The 13,569-nt window shown below is 40.0% G+C and overlaps 1 protein-coding gene across 2 annotated transcripts in view; it reads right to left on the bottom strand.

Moving 5' to 3' along the window:
* Positions 1-13,203, bottom strand: part of limk1a (LIM domain kinase 1a) — a 47,874-nt gene extending 34,671 nt beyond the window's left edge. The window contains exons 1-2 of one of the 2 annotated variants that reach the window (XM_034700687.1): positions 12,869-13,203; positions 10,318-10,417 (exon numbers count right to left, since the gene is read on the bottom strand). In XM_034700687.1, coding sequence (XP_034556578.1) covers positions 10,318-10,417; positions 12,869-12,926 — 158 coding nt within the window. In that variant the 5' untranslated portion in view covers positions 12,927-13,203. Of the gene's footprint in view, positions 1-4,288; positions 4,500-10,317; positions 10,418-12,868 lie in introns of those variants that run through there. The other variant, XM_034700688.1, reaches the window with a different exon arrangement.
* Positions 13,204-13,569: the final 366 nt, after the last annotated feature.

Genomic DNA, 13,569 nt, shown 5'->3' with positions numbered 1-13,569 from the left:
TAAATGTACTTGCAGGCTAAGCTAAAATCCTCACAGACATAAAGGAAACACAACCTCTGGGAAAGAGAGCAGGGGGTTGTGGGTAAAAGGGATGTACACACGCACAGACACACACACACACACATGCGGGTGAAAGTCAAGCCAAGGAGATGGCAGACATGTCTGGGGGAGACCCCTTTTTTCTCCCCTCAGAGGAGACACAAATAGACGGAGATTCCTGGTCCAGAGCCAAGATTTCCGCTTCTAACATTTTCCAGAAAACTAACAGGATTTCCCAAATGGAGTAACATACCTGTGTGACTAGAAAACAACTCGTCTATTAGTCTACTTCGGTTGAAAGCATTAGTTTGATCCATTCAATGCTCACACATTAACAAGCACGCATTCAAGGACACATTTGTCCCATTCCCACGAGCCTCTTTTTTGTTCCATCTATTTTATCATCCCCCAACTTTCCCTCCCTCCGCCTTCTCCATGGCAACATAGAATGCCACAGCGATGATGTCATCCCCCTCACATAGAAAAAGGGGCATTACCTCATCACCCAGTACTAACCCCACTGATCTCTTTTTCTATTGGCTGGTTTCAACACAAGCTCAGTAGCATTTACACCAACATTAACTCCTTGAATAGATTTTTTTAATACACTTTAACACAGCAGAGGAAAACGGGTTGTGCATTTTAAAGAGGAGCTGGAACAGCGCCCTCTGTAGCCTCAGCTGCACAACAAATGTATCAGACTGTGGGAGACTGTCTCTTTATTTGTAGCCCGGTGGTCTATTCAGCTGGTAAACAGGAGCCCTGGCAGACTGTGAGTAAATGATGTGCACCGCAGCAGTTTCCTTTGTGACTGTTAATCTGCTCTGAATGAATGACTATCAGCTCAGTCAGTCTGGGGCCTTCTCACTTGTTCCACTGCTGAGAAGTGATAAAAAGGTTTCAGCAAACTCTGGGAATCATGATGAGTGTTGTTCAGCAGAAGTACAGAGGAGAGAGCAGAAACTCATTTATCATCAGGACTCTAAGCTAAACAGCTGAGAGTACACTTTCAGCAAAAGTTTGGACTCATGCTGAGTACATTAATGCACTATAACCAAAACAGGAAGTAGTCCATGAGACACTTAATGTAGCTGAACCTCAGTCTAATGTAGAGCTGAAAAAATTACATCACAAAAAATAATTCAGGAACAAAACAGGATTTTTGATCCAACTTACAAATTCCTTCCAACAAAGCAAGGAGTTTTGAGCACGCCTGAACACAGCAGGCTGACACAGAGGTTTGTTGATGTGAAAAATAACATAATTATTATGCTCAACTTAATGTTTGCTCTCTGCAATGTTGGGTTCAGAACATTTAACTATTGGTTTTCAGTGATCCAGACTATGAGGGAGGTCAAACCACAAACATCCCAGCTGCAGAGCCATCTGAAACTACAAAAACAACATAAATACAAAGCCTCATTGATATAAAACATTAATACATAGTCAAAATACAATGGTATGTTATTAACTTTTGTTTGTATGATGTAAGTTGGGGTTAAATCGGACATCAATGGATTAAAAAATATTAGTTAAATATGTTTCAAAAAGCTTGTCAGAGGCCAGATCCTAAAATATTGTTAGTAATGGTCACAGGTAGAAGTTATTGTGCCACTCACTGCAACAATCACAAGGTCAATCAAAAATTTCATCTATTTTTAACACAAGGCTGAGCTTTAATTAACTAATTTTTGAACATTGAAGTTATCCTGGATAATTCAACAGAAAGAGAGAGCAGATATTTTGTATGTCAGTGTTTTATAGTATCTGGAAGCTGACACAGGGTGCATACTGATATAGTTTGAATATAAACGTGACAGGACCCACAAAAAAGAGGGTGTTAATCCCCCTTTCTTTCATCACATGCAGGGTTTAAGTCTTTCAGCTCCAAAAATTCAATTTCCATCGTGTGATTAAAGTGCTGTACGGCGAGCCAAAGGTTGGAGCACGGGAACAGGTGATTAATCAAAATACACTGACACACTGAACAACTCCTTTTTCTCCTTTGCTAATGTTATCAGCAGGTTTGAACCCTGAGACATTGTAGTGAAGAGGAAGAGGAAGAGGAATTTCTGAGGCAGGCGAGGAGTTAAGAGTCACTTTAAAATCCGTTAAAATCTCCAATCACAATCTAATTTAGAGAATGAAGCAAAGTGAGTGAAAGTGACCCAATTTCTTTCATTAATTTAAGTCTTTATTTACTGAAGGAGTATGTATTTTGTTTATTAGATATTTAGTGTCAAATTAAGTTATATGTCATGCTTAAGCAGAATTACTACCATAACATAAAAATGGTTTTAGAGGTGTTGAACAGAACAGTTTTTAGATTATCATAGGTGGTTACACCAGAAGAAGCATTTATAAATCTTAATTAACTTGAAACAAATATTTCAATTCAAGGTTTTTGGAAGATTTCTTTAAAGCTGTTTCAAATAGGTCTTTATTAAAATTTTTACTTTTTTGAGATGTTGCAGTTTTACTACACTTTCAATGACTCAAAGTGCAGTTTGATTTATGATAAAGAAAAATGCTCTCTTTGATCATCTGACATGCACAATGCTTTATGCATAAATATGTAAGTATTTATGGATTCTATTTACAGGCAGGCTTGTTGAGTACAACTATATTTATTACAGTGCCTTTTCTGCAATAAAAGAGGGGAAACTAGTCATCCAATAAGATAAACTCATGAGTTTCCCCTCAAACGGCCTGGCTCTGCTGGATAACATATTAGTTTCTCCAGCCGTGACATTATCAGCTTTGACACACACACACACACACACACACACACACACACACACACACACACACACACACACACACACACACACACACACACACACACACACACACACACACACACACACACACACACAAAATTTGCGTGATGCTGTGAAGTGTCACCATTCAAATTTCTGAACCGGTGGAAACATACATTTAGTTAGAACTCATGAAGAAAGCAGAGGGAGAAAGCAGAGACATTTAATGGTAATATTAATAATGTGAACACCTCAGACACAACATCCATCACATACAGGCAGCCAGGGTTTGATTCATTGTTCACAGCTAAATCAGGGAAGTCTAAACAATCATGAGATTTTTGGTCAGAAAGGCAGAAGTGTGACAAGCACAGGACAGCTGTGTGATGTGTTTTTTAGGGAAGTGAGACAACAGAATTTTTAGTGAATCCTCCAAACACACAGTGACAGAGTTCAGAGTCTAATTTTAGATGTTGTAGATTTGAATGAAGACACCAAGGGGACTTTTTGTTTGACTGAACAATGAATGGAGATTAATGTTGGATGAAGAGCTGTGGAGTGAAACATGAGGGGCAGTGAGACAGACAGTCAGCTGATACACCTGACCAAACCAATAACAATGCAGCAGAACATCAGTGGTAATGGTTAAGATTTCGTTGTTTGTCTAAGGTGATTGTATATTTTGGAGTTTTGAAGTGCTTGCCAGACAAAAAAGATTCACAAATTTTGGACATTTCATAAACAGTTCAAAAAAAGGAAATGGAAAAGAAAATAGTTGGCAAATTGATCAACTTTGAGTCCAACTTTGAAGTAATCACCAAAAATTTCACTTCAGTTCAATATGTAAATATCAAACAGGTTTAAAAGAATGATGTCAGTTTTCTTTACTTATTCGGATTTGATGAAATGTAGCATAAGTGGTCGCACAAGTCTAATTTCTTTGTAAAAATAACAGAAGAACCTCAACTATGAGTGGATTGATTAACTCTCCATCAGAATGACTAATAGTCCGCCAGTGGTCTTAGGCTTTCAGTCCTTTTGGAGGAAAAAACCAACAACAAAGACATGTATTGTGAGAATTTGCTGCTTCTCTTGGTCCTGCATATACCATGAGGCCGTTGATGAACACTAGAAGACAGTGGGTCAAGTGCATCATGTTAAACTGAATATTCTTTGGATTTACACAGCTAGGTCAGTGTGATGATATCCCCTCAGGTCTAAATGTGCAGAGCATTTTTTATAGTTTTCAAAGTTACATGGATTACGATACAACACAATACAACACGGTACAACACGATACAACACGATACAACACGATACAACACGATACAACACGATACGCACACATTAATGAAATCTAACTTCCATCGCCACAGGGCTCTTGTGTGATCCAATTGTTTTACGTGAATATAAAGAGTTCAATTTTACTCCAAGAGTTCCAGAATTATCACTTCAACCATTATCTTTCCGTCTAGTTTTGCTTCACTTACTTTCTGTGTGTCTTCCTGCAGCGTCTGCTCTTTGCTGACATGTTTCTCTCGGGAGCTTCAGTCTTGTTTTGACAGTCAGAAGACAAACTCATGTCAGCAGCTCTGATGTTTGACTCTCACAGCTCCACCAGCCTCTGTCACAACTATCAGTCCCTCTCTCTCTCTCTCTGTCTGTTCCCTCTCTCCTTCCTCTCTGGGTGCAGCTGAGCACAGAGGGGTCACGCTTCCACATCAACCATTTCCTGTCGTTGGCCCCGCCTCCGTCATGGTTCTTAATTCTTCTTTTTAACATCATGAAGACTCTCCCCAAAGCTTCTTTTGTAACATGAACCGACCACTTCCTGCACCACTCGATACATTCTAAGATTCTGGTAACCCAAAATCAAATGATGCTCTTATCCATCATGTATTAGAGCTCTTCACCTCCTCTCAGCTTATTTCATTTACATCCTCCTCACAGGAGTCCTGAGGTGCTTTGTTTTCAGCCATGCTGGTACCCTGCCAGGGTCAATATAGTGATGGAAGCAAAACATAAGCCTATGGCTATATAAACATGACATACCAGTATAATCAAATACCATGCTTTGGCAAATATATCAGAAAAATAAGCAACAACTGTTGTTGCTCTCCACCTCTGTCAACAGAGGCTTAACAGCTCTGATGTTAGAAAGGACTGTAGGTGAACACCTTCTCAAATGTTGCAGACTTTATTTACACCTGTACCAAATTGTGAATGAAAGCTCCATTATTGCAGCAACTTGAACCCTGCGCTGATTGTCATCAATAGTAACTTCACTGTTTTTATCTGTGCCTCACTCAGTTCAGTGTCTAAGTTCTGCATTGAGACTTATTTTGTGACTCAGCTCAGTAAAGCATGAATCATCCATCATGTCCTGCAGCTTCTGTCAGCAGGCAGAGTTCATCTGCAGGTAGAAACAGCTGAGTCACTGCAGCGCGGCACGATGTCCGCTCCACTGCATCACAGAAATGGAAAGACTCTGATTAATAAATGATCACCTCTTACGTCTATGCAAAAGTTTTAACCCTTCAGGCAGAGCAATGATCATTATCAAAGATGTATTCAGACAGCTTTTGAAGATACAGGTGTCAGTAATGTTCCTGCAGACATGAGTCAGGGTAGGAGGGGCAGAAATGTGTCCCGAGCAGAGGGTCAGCTCGTCCTTGAGACAATGTAGTCTTACTTGAACTGTTTGTGCGTGTTTTGTTTGTAGATATGAATGCAGAACACTCAATAGATATGTCCATTTGAAAAAAACACTGGTAATGATTGAAAAGCACAGTTTTCATTCTGCACGTCATCATTAAATGCACTCTGGAAGTAAAAAAGAGGTTGTTAAATAAAAGTCCTAACGAAGCACAAGTCCGTTTTCATCATTTGGGATGGATGTTGGGACAGTGAGAGTGAAGCAGAAATGTTTTTTTTGGGCAGGATGGTGCAGCACTGTGCTGCAGAGAGACTGCAGCACAGCAGGATGAAAACAAATTCATGTTCTTAAGATGAGAATGTTTTTCTTTCTCTGTAATGCTCATTTCTGATGGTGTATTACAATTAATGAAGCAACAGAAAAGCTAATGTAAGTATAAAGAAATTAATGTGCCACATAATCCACTGATTCAGACTTTACATTAACATAATGACCGTAGATAACAGTACAAGAATATTAAAAAAAAGTAAATGAAGTAAATTCATAAATAACAAGCTAATGCTAAGAAGTGTGCAGGTCAAGAAATCCTCTCTTAAGGATGCAGTGAGAGATCAGGACTGACTCCAGTCCACTTATAATGTTGCTACACACCTTCTTACTATGTCTGCTGTCTTTTCTCAAAAGTCAAGAGCTGCTTTAACTTAATCCCTCAAATCCACAGAGGAGGCAGTGAAACCCACCCAGGAGCGCCTCTATGAGAGCTCTCTTATTGAGAAGCTTTTAGAAAGCCTTCAGAGTGAGCCTGAGAACCGTGTTCTGAAACATTGAATAAACAAATGATTAGAATAATAAAATGTTATTATCTAAGAGAGAAGAAAGGTTTTAGTGATGCTGAGAACTGAGGAGGATCAGAAGAAATCCAGTCAGGGGCATCTTAAGAAAGACTTATTGAGGACTTAAAATTCAATGTCTCCTACAAAATAAAAGCCTTATTTCAATGATTTACTCTTGGCTGTTGGTCTACAAGCAGTGATGGATGTGTACAGCAGACAGTTTGGGTGTAAATGTTAAAGTTTGGCTTTGTTTTGTTCTGTATAAATTGGGATTGTTTGCAAATTAACTGATCCTGTTTCCTCCCGCAGATCTCAGAATACATGAAATGAAATGCTAGTTTTCAGACACAACATAACACTGACTTTAAACTACAAAGTTCAAGGGAAATCAATACTCATTGATGAATAAGAGAAACGTACTGCCAAATTCTACTCATAAAACTGCTTTTCTAGTAGTGGAAAGCTGAGATGACTGAATGGTACGGCTGTGTTCTTCTTGTGTTTTGCAGTGTGTACAGTTGAGCTTCTGAACAAACAGTAGTCGGAACGAAAACATAAACTATGTGAAAACAGAATTCGACGCATTTTCCCATGAAGGCCACAGTTTGTAGCTTCTATTTTCTGACCACCCGAGGGACTGTGCAGTCTTCAAATAACACTCCGGGGTGCTTTAATTTTGCATTCCCCTCCTCTCTCTTATCATCCCCACTTCCTTTACACTGCAGTAATACTCTGTCACAGCACAAAGGCCTGCAGCTGGGCATATTTTATTGTTTGGATTATAAGCTCCAGCCGCACTAGTCAAATTTTCCACAAAAGTCTCGTCTTAAATCCTCCTCTTCTCTGACAATCCCGCTCTCCCTCAGGATTTGGATCTGGGTCAGAAAAAGATTCCCTCTAATTTTTAGACATGGTTGAGGAGGGTTTCTGAGAGGATGCAACACTTTTTGGAAGGGTTGTTTTAAAGTTTTAATTGCTCACATAGCTTCAGTCGTATTAGTTAAATTGCTGTGGTGTGTGTTGTGTTAGTACATGGTGGGCAGAGAGGCCAAAGGCTGCAGCTCATATCTGAAGCCTCAAAGACCTCACACCTAATGAAGGTACAGTTATCAGGGAAATGCAAAGCAATGCTTTCAGGGTGTACATTAACAGTGTGACAAGTTTGCAAACATACACACGCTTATAGAAGTGAAATGAAAAATACTTCGACTTGAAGAAAGACCCCTCATGGTGAAAATCCTTCATCCACAATGAGGCAGCCACATGTAATTCCCTCATCTCTGTACTCTGTCATCACATACACACAAACACAGGCCCACACACACAGAGGCACATACACACAAACACACCACAATACTATTGTGGACTCTGCCCTCCTCAGATTTCCCATTCAGACATCCGGCAGGAGAAATCATTAATGACACACTGAGCGCCGAGTTTTTTTCCACTCAGCCGAAGCCAATCCGCAGATCAGATCAGGTGAACAAAGTGAAAGCATGAGTGGCATGTATGATGTAGCTAGTCTTGTATTACCCCATTAAACCGAATCACTAAGAAACTGCACAGGAGGCAAAACATTGCGCTTTCAAAATAAAACAAAGACATGTTTAACCGCTTTTAAAAAGTGACATTAGGATGCTTGACAAAGCGGTAACGTCAAGTCTTAAAAAAGTGTCCTCTTGAGGCTGGCTCATTAGTGAATTAATCAGGCACTGGAGCTTCATTCTTTGTCTAACTGGTGGTGACTGCGTTAGCCGCTACTAGCATACAGATTCTAGAATCTTTGGCAGTACAGTTTGCAGTCCTGTGGCATTGTGGGTAATGTATGCAGCAGTTTTTGAGAAGAAAATAAGTGGAATACAATTTTTAAATGTCTAGTTCTGCTGTATTGACTTGGATCCTCTTTGCAGTAAATTTGTAAGGTAGCAGGTAGATAATAGATTCATCATTACTAAGACATGCCCATTTTGACCATTAAATTGCAGCTTTTTCCATTCAGGATGTAAGCTTGTAGACCAGATTTGAGACACACGAGAAGGCAATCGGTGACAGACTAATGTCTCAGTTAACAGTCCTTGACAAGCAGCTGTTTGATTTCCTGCTTGTCAGAAACAAGGTGAGCTTGTAAGAGATGACAGACGGAGGAGAAAGGAGAGCAGGAGGAGGAGATATTACATAAGATCACCAGAAACAAAAGCAGCAGCAACACCAACATTCATGTGCTATTAATAATAAACAGAACAGCCTGGTAAAATCTGCCCTACTTTCAAAGTAAACAACTTCTCCTGGCTCAGCTTAATGAGATCATCAGCGCTCATGAGGAATAGCAGGTAATGTTTCAGCAGCAGAGTCATAGTGGGGTTTAAAAAATAAACACTGAGAGGTACTAAGATGATGGTAGCTGCTGTATAAGAGGTAATCCATCCATCTAACTAACAAATAATGTATGCATCTAGAAACAGGCTTTTATTTCCATGAGGTAAAGGAAGAGGTCATTGTAAAAAACTGTTTGTTTGAATCTTTGTCCCTCCAAAGTCTATCTGAGAATCTGAAACTGGAGGCTGGAGGTCTCAGATTACAGCCTGGTGCTTAAGAATCGATGGCTATTAGGATAACCTCTCAACCATCTGTGAGTCCCTTTCTTTATATTCACAGATATATTGTGTTATACGACCTGAGGGGACTGTACTGGTCTTAATTTGATTGACACCTTCATTTCTTACTTAAGAACAGCATGTAGCAGAGACAGTAGGGCTGCTGTGGAAGCTAGTATGCTGTCTTCATTAGTTGGAATATGTAAAAATCAGTCATTACAACAAAAGTTTTGATGGGCCTCTTACTGTGTTTTAAAAAAAAGAAAATGTGATAATGTACACTTCTGTTATAGAAGAATATGAGATACAACTGAAAGCTCAATTCAGCCACTAAACAGACACTTTGGTGAGATTGTTAAGACAAGTAAAAGTTCATTTTAAAGGGCAGAAATTGTAAAATAAAATGGTTCATCAAATAACCGTATAATAATAATATAGTAAGGTTTTTGGAAATGATAAGAGAGTCTGCGTTATTCAAAACTGAGATCTGATCAGAGAAGATTTGTGCTCCATATTCAGAATCACAAAGCTGGTCCGATTTTTAAAAACCTGATTTCTTTCACACAGAGGACATGAGATCTCACTGCCCACACACACAGCGTGCCGCAGCACAACAGTCAAACAGAGAGAGGAAACAGGAGGCTACAGTTTACGATGGAGAGGGGAAGAAAAGAAAGACTCAAAATAAAGCAGCTTTAAATTCCGAGTAAGCGCTTAAAACTCTGGGTCAATGTGGTGTTGAGTATTTCTGTATATATATCTTTTTTTCATCATTATTTCAACACATATACTTGTTTCACGCTCACTAATGACGTTTTAATGAGCATCTCTTTCCCAGGATGCAGAGGTGGCCATGGCAACCACAGAGGCAGGAAGCTGTCAGATAGTAATTGGGAGTGAAGTCTAACAAGAACTTGTACAGATTTGAACTAATTTACTGTCATGCTTTGGTTGTATCTTGCACCTTGGCATGCCAATATGCAAACACGTCCATTTTCAGCCATGTTGGTATTTAAAAAACCTGCTTGATGTCACACAAGAGAGAAGAAGAGCAGGATACAGCAAAGGTTCACGAGGAAAGCATGATTACTCCTTTTCTTTTTATTAATCTGCAGATTATTCGCTCATTTAACAAACTAATCTTCCAAAAATAGAGATTCTCCGAGATCAGAGGTTCTTTTATCCAAACTTCACAGTCCAAAAGATGAAAATAGAGGTTGTTTGAGATTCTTTTGGATCGAAAATGAATCAAAGTCAATCAAAATACTAATCTTCAATATCTATTTTCATGTAATCATGTTAATTTTGCACTCATGTTTGACGACTGGCAGAAAGAAGAAGTTGGAAAAGAGGAGGAAAAGCATGGAGGTGCGTCATAGCTGCCTTTAAAAGTATGGATTTTTGTGTCACAGTGATGATCAGTGAGTTAGAGTTACCTGAAGCAGACAGTGTGCCAGTCTGTGTTGAGGGCCTGCAGGTACTGCTCATCATAGATCCTCTGTTTGCACCCCGCACAGACGGGCAAACTTCCTCCAGCTGGAAAACAAGGAAACACACAAGGTCTGTTTATGATAGGTCAGTGTGAAGAGAAATCAATGACAGCTTTGATGATATGTAAAAATAACTGATGTTTGCATGCTGCTGTTATCTGTGGACTTATCTCACCACTAATGCAAACTCCATGCTCATAAGTGACACTGGAGCCACAGATACTAAACAAACACACACACACACACACACACACACGCAGTCACTGAGAACTTTTTTCACCACTGACAGATCAGAACCTTTAACATGTCGATCAGACTCAGTGAACTGCTCCATGTAGGCTGGAGACAACTGACTGTAAGTTTTAATGAGAGGATTGCTCCACAGGATATCACTTGTTGCACTATTTTACAGACAGTCTTTACTTTTGGTATCTAAGTGTATTCTTTATTATAAAGGAGAGTCCAGGCTTTGAATTTACCATGCACACTGTGAACTTTATTTAAACTTGTAGTCATTGCTATAAGGCTCTAAAGCACCACCACAAATATCAAAGTGACTGAATCTAAACACGTTCTTGCATCTTGAGGAAAACTTTGCCTTCTTTCTCCGACTTCAGCTGTGTGATAAGCAATTGCTTCTATGAGATGATGCTCCCACTAATGAGGAAAATGTTCATTATAAGAGTTTCAGAAAAAAACAACACATTTTCAGAGCTGGAGCAGCTAATCCTGTGATGCACTGAGGCCAAAGCAGCAATGTGTGTGTTTGTGTGTGTGAGCGATACAGTTCCTTGGAAAGGAAGAGGATGCAGCACCATCACAGATGTCAAGCTACATGTAGCATGTTCTTCATCACTGCAGCTTCATTTGGCTAAGAACACATCAGAAAGCCTTTACATCATGATACAATGAGATGCAAAGTTACAACAAATATAAACACAGCTACCCAGTAAACATGGTGATACTTTGGCTGTTTGCAAATATGACACTGTTAAAAAGCAGGCCTCTAATCTGGAAGAGGAAGAAGGCGTTCAAAGTTGCTACTGCCCATGCATTACTCCTTATCAGCATCACTGCTGAGTCTTTGTATTTTCCACACAACTTAAACTTTTTCCTTAGTGACAGCAATATGCTCACCATCACAGCTTTGAACAAGGCAACGCTTAAAGACACCTCTGATTCTTCATCATTCAAAATATCTCTCCCACTGTAAAGCTGAAATATAAAAGCTTTGATGGTGGAGGTTTCATTCAGGCCACTCATTGTAATACCCTGTTGGACTGTAGTAGTTTTATTGATTATACTGGCTTGTTGGCAGGTCTGCTTAATGCTGATGCCTTTCTCTCTTCTCAAATCCCCGCATTTTTTAAATCTAACATCATCTTTGTCGTTTTGCATTCCTCTCCCTGATAAATGTGTCCTTTAGATGTTTGCAGTCTCACAGAGGGCACACATACCTCAGTTGAGAAACACAAACACACACTTTGTAGCTTGTGCAGGTATTTAGGATTGGCTGCCCCACCTCTCTGAACACATTTCCCAGATATAGTTGCAGCAGCTCTTCCTGCAGATTAGCTCAACTCACTGATATGCAAAGTGAGTCAGCACACAGAAGGTCTATTGTCAAGTTCAGGGGGGCTGAGTGACAGCTACGGTGTGCTCTGTCACTGATAAGCAGCATTGTTTTCACATACACAGTACCTATACTGATTCTTTCCTTGTTTTAAGGCACAAAATGATGTGTAAAAAACACAAAGGGTCTCTTGGTAATTTATATATTAAATAAACAAACAAGATGAGGATGTGGTATGAGTATTTTTTTTATGTTTGGCATATTTGTTTACCATTTAAAATATAGGTTATAATGCAATATCTTGGAGGAGTCCAGGGTGAAAGTGATTCTCCAACAAATAAGAATAAATCAAAGTTGTTATAACTCACTGATTCTTCATCTACATCAGTCTTATACAATGATATAAGGGAAGTTATAGTACTAAATATTTGAACTATGTAGCTTCAACCTCAAACTGCCTTGTTTAGGTCATTAAAGTTCAACTTTGAAGTATCTTGAGCTTGGACAAGCAAAAACCTATATTTGGTATGATCACCTTTTAGAGTCCTCATTTAATTTCAAGGGAATAACATTTTTCTTAAGGGATCTCTTGCAAATGAACACTGTGACCTGAGGGAGAATACTGCATCCAAACATGACGGGTGTATCTACTTGGAAAGGAAACATGGCTTCAGTGGCAACATAATATGTTAATGCAGCCTGACGCTCCCTACACACACACACATGCACCAATGAAACACTAATGTGTGACAATGACTGACATTTATCGACGCCCAAGAAAGAAAAACTGCCAAAAGCAAAGTGTTTACGGCCAGTTTAAGGTGTGCATCCTCTGTGTTATAGCGTCAGAGGACGCGTTGCTGTGCCTGCATCTCCCGCCCCTGTATGCAGCCCAAGGCTCCTTTACCCCAGCAGCCCCTTTACCTTCCTCCTCTCCCATGCGTTCGTCCTTCCAGGTGCAGCAGAGCAGCATCAACCTCATTCACTCTCCGACACCGAGCTCCGGGACAGAGCCAGCCGCCTTTGGTCGACAGATTACCGGTGTGCGACCACAACCGCAGCCCGCCCAGCGGTCGTGTTGCTGTGCGTCGGTCGCTCCCTGCGGCGGCACACAGAGCTGCTGCTTCCTCCTCCTGCTGCACGTTTCTGCGGCGCTTCATTCAATAGAGCCGATGACCAATGATGCCTCGGATCCGGGGAGAGGAAGACCCGGGCCGGCCAACCAGGAACACTCCCCGGTTAATTAATGCGTTTCTTTGGAAGCAGGGAGGAGGAGGGGTCACCGGGAAGAGAGAGTGCAGCGAAGATAACTGTCAGATTTTTCAACTCCAAGAGAGTGAATCATTCTCTTCAGAAATCTAGATTTAAACTGTTTAACACAGTAACAAATTACAATGTTACAGTTTTAAGTTTATTTAGAGATTTGGAGCGATGTTTATGTGTTCTTTATTGAACAGTGTGAGATTTTAAGGTGGAGGTCATTAAAGCAGTTGAAGTGATATTTAAGTGTATTCACTGAAGCAGGTGGTATGGGATGGGATGAAGTTGAATTCTTAAGAGTAAAAGATGAAAGCATTTCAAATGTAAGTTTATCAGTTTAAGGGAGTCAAATGAAAAGTTGAAAT

This window comes from Notolabrus celidotus, chromosome 14 (genome assembly GCF_009762535.1).
Source record: "Notolabrus celidotus isolate fNotCel1 chromosome 14, fNotCel1.pri, whole genome shotgun sequence".
Taxonomy (NCBI): domain Eukaryota; kingdom Metazoa; phylum Chordata; class Actinopteri; order Labriformes; family Labridae; genus Notolabrus; species Notolabrus celidotus.
This window is presented reverse-complemented; position numbering and strand designations above follow the sequence as displayed.